The sequence below is a fragment of the Eptesicus fuscus genome, chromosome 19 (assembly GCF_027574615.1).
Source record: "Eptesicus fuscus isolate TK198812 chromosome 19, DD_ASM_mEF_20220401, whole genome shotgun sequence".
In the NCBI taxonomy this organism is placed as follows: Eukaryota; Metazoa; Chordata; class Mammalia; order Chiroptera; family Vespertilionidae; genus Eptesicus; species Eptesicus fuscus.
The window spans coordinates 32,730,937-32,737,623 of record NC_072491.1 but is presented as its reverse complement, the minus strand read 5'-3'; the positions used below and the strand labels follow the sequence as shown (position 1 = coordinate 32,737,623).

Here is a 6,687-nt window from a genome sequence, read left to right as displayed (position 1 = left end):
GGGTTGTGGGAAAAACGTAAAAATACAGAAGCCCCAGACACTTTAGCTCATCATCATTTGATGATTTTCTTGCAGAGACCTGAGAGTGCAGTAACGCAGGAGAGCAAGGAGGCTCTAAAGCAGGGCTGCCGGGTCCAAATGCAGCTCCTGTATCTCCAGGGGCCAGTTCCTTCAACGCCCAAGGCTGTCTCCTCTGGAAAACCCAGTTCCTTCAACCCCAAGGCTGTCTCCTCTGGAAAACCCAGTTCCTTCAACGCCCAAGGCTGTCTCCTCTGGAAAACCCGCATCTCCCTCACAGAGACGAGGACGAAGCAGTAGTGCATGGAAAGCACTCAGCACCTCAGCGCTCAATTCACACAAAGCACACAATGAACGCCTCTTGGTAACAGGCTGCATTTACAGTATTTCTCACTTAGGTCGATTCAAGACCTATTATTAATAATTAATTCCAGCAGGAAAAAAAAAGGAAAAAACATTTTCCAATGTCGAAAACTGTTAACAGGCGAATTCCAGAAAACCCAGAGCTAGTGGTTGACTGCCTACCCAGGGTTCCTCTGGCCACAGCTCCTGGTGCCTTTGCTTTGAGGACCATCATTGCTGTTAGCATTTTCTCCCAACAGCGCCAGTCACATCCTAGGCTCTATTTACAGAAGGTCATGGGAAGACTCCCAACTCTAAAGAATTGTATAAAAAGACCCTTTTATGATTCATTGCATTAAACAGAAGTCATTCTAGGTCTTATGGCTTAAAAAAATATCTTTGTTACTTAAACATTTAAATTCTCTGTGCTTCATGCAGATCCAGCTTTACTTCCCATGTTCGAAGAACCCCATTTCGGAGGCTGTTCTCTCCAAGGCACTTCGCCCCGGTGCACACCACCCATTTGTTAACTTCCCAGCAGTAGCAGGAGTGAGGGCAAAAGCAACCCCAGGACCTCTGAGGTGGGGGTTTCCGGTTGTTCCTTCTCTACCTCTTCATGGGTATGTCTCATCTTGGGATATAAATTAAGCAAATCCCATCGTCTAAGGAGATTTAGACCAGCGGTTGCCAACCGGTAGCCCTCGGACCACTGCTGGTCCGTGAGGTCTGGAAGGTTGGCGACCGCTGGTGTAAGGAAACCTTTGGAGCAGTGGTCGCCAACTGGTGGTCCGCAAGGTCCGGAAGGTTGGCGACCGCGGGTTTAGATGGTCTGTCTTGCAACGTCGGGCGGGGGTGGACTGTGTGTGCAGGTGGGGGAAGGGGAGGGGGGAGGCGACATTCACAGGGCTGCAGACTCCGCTCTTCCCCCTTCTCACGGCGTGGAAATAGGGCTTTGTGTTCGGTCGGGTGACATAAAAAGGTAGAAACAGTAGCTCTCAAATCAGACTTTACCTCAAATATCAAAGGTCACGGAGGGGTGCACGGATCCGCCGCTCTCGAGTCTGTGCGTGCGTGTGCACTTGGCATGCTTGCTGAAGTGGGTCCCTTTTCATCCCGCCTGGGCGCTCCACAGCTCCTGGCAGCCGCCACCGGTCCGCGGGGCACCACAGCGCCTTTGTGTCCCTTGCTGACACGCCGGCATTGTGTTTTTCTGCCCATTAACCAGGATAAATGACCTAGATATTGTGCCTATTAAAGCCTCATCTTTCTCGTGCCCTTTTGTTGGGCGGTGTACCACATTATCAGACGCCGCACACATTTTTAAGTGTCCTCAGTCTCGGGTGCCCTTTGGAGGGAGTAATAGGAGGGTTTTGTGTGCGGTTCTGCGGAGATATCTGGAGTGGAATTATGAGCAGGTAATTTAAGGCTTCCCTTCCCGTCTAGTCTGAAGACAGCCGGGTTAGCGCCTCGCTAACAGCTGATCTAGCAGAAGAGGATATATCAAGAAACTGTACAAAGGCCAGAATGCTGTATTTGCATCTATTGCGAAGGCAAAAAATAGAGCGAACACCAGTTCCCCTACACACTACATCCTATAATTACATTTCTGCATATCATGGGTCACTTTTATTAAAAGCATCATTACTACAGTTGGCAGCAATTTACAGTTTATCTTACATGATAGCAGTTTTCAAAGGAAAAAAATAAAAGGACATCACAACAAAGAAAAACAATACATTTACAAAGTCATGTCTGTAAACTTCAAGGCTAGTTTAGAGCTGAGGTAATGCTGTTTTAGCTTTGTGGCTAAAGTAACAAAGTCCTTTTAATTTAAAAAAAAAAAGGTACCTGATTCTCTAGTCTCTCACTCTTTTATTTATTCATCTATTTATTTTGTTTATACCAGTGCATTACAAGACCACGAGACAATGGAACTGTAGTTCTATCTGGCGAGAACCCTCCCAGTAGGTTAATTTCCAAAGGGACCCTTCACATTCAACAGCTGCCTTATTATTGCTGCGCCTCGGGACGGAGACGTTCACACTAACGTGGAGATTGTCAGAGTGTACGGATGTGTGTGTGTGTGTGTATGCGCGAGTGTGGGCACCCCAGACAGTCAGAAAGGGAAACAAATGAGCAAGTATGATATGTACGGCAAATTTCATCTTGACCTTCACAGCAACGAAATGAAAATTAAAAAAATTAAATATATAACTTCATACTTCCTTCGAGCGGCGCGTCCTTCCGTGAGTGCCGCCCTGTTACGAATTGCTCTTTATTATAATACCAACGGTACCACACGAAGAGGGAACAAAGCAGAGCATTATGTAAGCTTTCCTTAAAAAGACATGATCACCTCTCGAATTTCATCTCTCCTAGGGGTAATAAATAATGCACTGCACAATACTTAATGACCAAGATACCTTTTGACACACCTGTATAACATGACTTGGACTTTTTTTCTTCTTTTTTTCTTTTTGCTACACTATGTTACAGAACAGCTTATAAAACTAGGTATGAACATTAACTGTGAGTGTAAACAGTAGGACTACCACTTGTCAAAAGTTTTAAACACTTGAACGGGAACTGGGCCTGGTTACTCGTCGTTCTCGTTGTTTTCTAGTTCCTCCCCGCCATCCAGCGAGTCCAGCTCTTCACCCTGTGCTATTTCGTCTTCGAGGACGGAGGACTCGGCCGTCTTGTCCAGGTTCTCCTCGGCGTCGCTGCCCTCGAGGTGCTCCTCTTCCTGAAAGGCCGCCCCCTCGGCCTTGTCGGGGCCCTTCTCCGCGCCCGCGCCCACGGCGTTCTGCAGTCCTGCCAGCGCGGGGAACCCGGGCAGCGTCAATCCTCCCAGCCCCGGAGGTAGAAACATGGAAGGGTAGAAGAGGCCTGGGGCCATGGTGGAGAGGAGGAAAGGGTTGAAGGCGAGCGGGTTGGAGGGCAATCCGGCCGAGGCAGTAGCAGCACCAACGGGACCATTCGCAGAGTCAGCAGCCGAAACAGCGTCTGTGCTTTTCTCCGGGTCTTTGCTCTCCTCCTCGTGCTCGTTGCCCTTCTCTTCCCCCTTGGAAGTGCCGTCGTCCGGGTCTCCCTGACTGGACGCAGTAGTGGTGTTCCCAGCAGCAGCGGACAGGGGGCTGTTGAGCAGCCCGCCCAGGCCGAACACGTTGGGCAGGCCCGCCACGCCCGGCAGCATCAGGGGCAGCACGGCCGCAGGGTTCTTGGCGTCGCCTCCGGCCGCGGCAGCTGTGGCCAGTCCGGGAGGGAAGCCCATGAGCCCCGCCAGCTGGAGAGACTGGAGGTTCTGGAGGTTCTGCAGGCTCGTGAGGTCCATCCCCGCAAACAGGCTGTTCACCAGCAGAGGGTTGATGCCCGACGTGGAGGCCACGGCGGCGGCGGCCGCTGCTCTGGCGATTTCGCTCTTGGGCCTTCTTCCTCGTCGGCTCGCTCCTTCTCCCCTCACCACAGGTCCAGTGAGAAGACGGTCAAACATCGACTCGGGAACAAAACCCTGGAGGAAATGGAGAGGCAAACAGTGGCTGCAGAAGCTGCTGAAGAACACTTACTTTCAATGGGGGCCTCTGTGATGACCTGAAACCTAACATTCTGAACGGAAATACACAAGCGATCATTTCCACTCTCAAAGCTCAAATGAGAAAAATGAGGAAAGCAAAATTTCTATATTTTAGCATCACACTGGCTCACTGAATTGTGCTGAGCTGCATAAAAAGTGTCAAAGGCTACTCTGGAGTGAGGTAAATGGCAATCTATCGCACCCAGAAAGGAGGGCTGCTCAGAAACGCAAAGGAACCAACTTCTGACTGAACCTCAATGCAAATGAAACAGAAGCTGACACACTTTATGCTCCTGTCCATGACATCCTCAGGAAAACAGAACTCTGGGGATGGAGGACAGATCAGTGGCTGTCAGGGGCCAGCGGTGTGAGAGAGTAACACCAGGGATTCTGGAACCATCTGCATTGTCCTTCTGGTGGCAGTTCACAGGCCATCCATGTTTAGGACTAATATTACTAGATACCAAAAGAAAAATACGCTGCTTTGCTGTATACTTCAAAACAAGCGAGCAAAAAAAGTATCAAGACATCATTAACACAATAATTTTAAAAAGAAACTAATAGTGAAGAAAACTCAGACAGAATTGTTGTATTTTTTATTTGTTTATTTTAGGGATTTTCAACAGTGTACCGCAAGTATTTTTAAAACATGCAATACCTGACTATTAGTCAGAGGCACTGACCTCTTTTCCCATAGACTGTCAAATAAAAAACTGAGATGAGCCAACACAACAATAGCCATCCAGTGTGAATGCCCTGTCTAGAACTACCTATAATAATCTATAATAATCAAAGCGTAATATGCTAATTAGATCAGATAGCCAGACGACCTTCCAGACAACCTTCAGGATGACCTTCCGGACGAAGCCGAGGCTGCGAGGGCCAAGCCTCCTGCACAAATTTCATGCATCGGGCCTCTAGTACATATATTAAGTCATATAATAGAGTTGTATCTTATTGGTCATGTCACATAATAAGGTTGCCTGTGATTGGTTAATTCTTGGTACCAGAAATCCTTACATAGAAATGCAGGGACCTGATTTTCTAAAAAGTTACCTTGGAGCAAAAAGGATAAGTAATTGCTATTTTTGGTAAATAAATAAAAATTACACCTATTTCTTCTTACAGATCTGCTAAAAAATACATTTTTTGGTGTGCCGCAGAATTTTAGTAATTATTACTCTGTGTGTGCCATGAGATGAAAAGGGTTAAAAATCGCTGGTTTATTTTAATATCAGAAATCACAATTAATCTTCATCGACTCAACCACCATGAACTCCATTCCACAGGTGGACTGCTGCTGGGTTTACCTGGGGCATCCCTCCCGGAGGCAGCCCACCTCCCAGACTGTGAACGTGCATTCCCACACCATCCTCTTGAACCAGAGCTGTCTAGTTAACACACTTTGGATTAATGATGTAGACACAAGACACGATGGGTTTATGATATGCGAAAATGATGTATTATGTCAATTCTTTTAAGCTATTCTTTTATGTCTTTCTGTTAAGGACCAACAGAAAGTAAGAAAATTTCAGGAAAGCGGTTGTGTTGAGATGCCTACCCCGGCCGACACGCTGAGCTTGTACTTACAGACTGCTTAACAATGTCAGTCCAGTCGGGAGCAACTGCAAACTCAGGGTTTTCTTCCAGCCACCTGGGCAGATCCTTCATGGGAGGCGCCATCGCTCCGCCCATCTGGGGAGAGGCATGGGAAACATAAGTCCTTCCCTCTCCCCTCCTGTCTCTCTCTACACATATGCATACACATACCGTACACATATACTCCGAAAGAAGTGTGATTTTCTTTTTTAATGAAAAGATCTCAGGCTAAAACATTTCTTTCTGGGATAAGAAATCACAGAGAGAACGAGTCCCTTTCCCACGTTTACCTTCTTTCCATTTCGTTTATTGACGACGGGCACCCTTTCCTCTCCTGTCAAAGTGTTTATATCCAATTTGTTAGGGTTTCGACATCTATGTCGTTTCTGTTTCGGTTTCTGAAATGAGGAAAACAGCACATCTGCATTCTTCTGAAAAACAAAAACAAAAACAAATATCTTCAGTAAAATTGCACTTAATACTTATTTTTTTCCTGTATAAATAACAAACAATCAAGTCACCTTCAATTATTATGGAAGCTTCAAGAATTATTTGAATTACTAGAAACCATACTTTTCTTTGAAAGGAAAAAGTCCTCCTATTTTCCACTCTGTACATTAAGGAACTAAACAAACACATAAGCTGAGAACCAGCTTTGCCTTTTATCTATCAATAATGCCGCTAAGAGTCTCTTCTTCAAATGTTTGACCGCGTCATGGTAATTTTAAAGGAAACTTTCTCTGATTTCTAGGCAGTGATGGGAATGGATGCAGAGGTGCTATCACATCTGTGACAGGACTGTACACGAGGAGAACCAAGCGAGGGACACAAGGACCTTGCAGGAGGGCTGTTCTGAGTGGCAGGAACTCAACTCATGCTGAATTCAGCAAAATGAAATGCAAAATCCTACACTGAAGTGCTTAAAAATCAATCTCGTAAGCGTGGAAGTAACAGATTTGCGCCGCTGGCTAGTAAACAGTTTGTGTGACAAATCTTCCTTCCCAACCATTTAGACAGGCGGAGCGGCGAGGTATCAGCTTGTTACATGGACGTTTAAAGATGTAAACGCTACGTAAGCACTATCTTTGGCATTAGAGGATGAAGATGATCAGATCTGAGTTCATCTTGGGCATAACTACTAGTTAGTTGCTTAA

The 6,687-nt window shown here is 46.4% G+C and overlaps 1 protein-coding gene across 2 annotated transcripts in view; it reads right to left on the bottom strand.

The window, feature by feature from the left end:
- Positions 1-1,883: 1,883 nt before the first annotated feature.
- Positions 1,884-6,687, bottom strand: part of CHD7 (chromodomain helicase DNA binding protein 7) — a 177,809-nt gene continuing 173,005 nt past the window's right edge. For both annotated transcript variants that reach the window (XM_054708709.1, XM_054708710.1), the window contains 3 exons: positions 5,824-5,964; positions 5,525-5,629; positions 1,884-3,871 (listed from right to left, as the gene is read on the bottom strand). In XM_054708709.1, the coding sequence (XP_054564684.1) occupies positions 2,957-3,871; positions 5,525-5,629; positions 5,824-5,964 (1,161 nt within the window). In that variant the 3' untranslated portion in view covers positions 1,884-2,956. The remainder of the gene's footprint in view (positions 3,872-5,524; positions 5,630-5,823; positions 5,965-6,687) is intronic.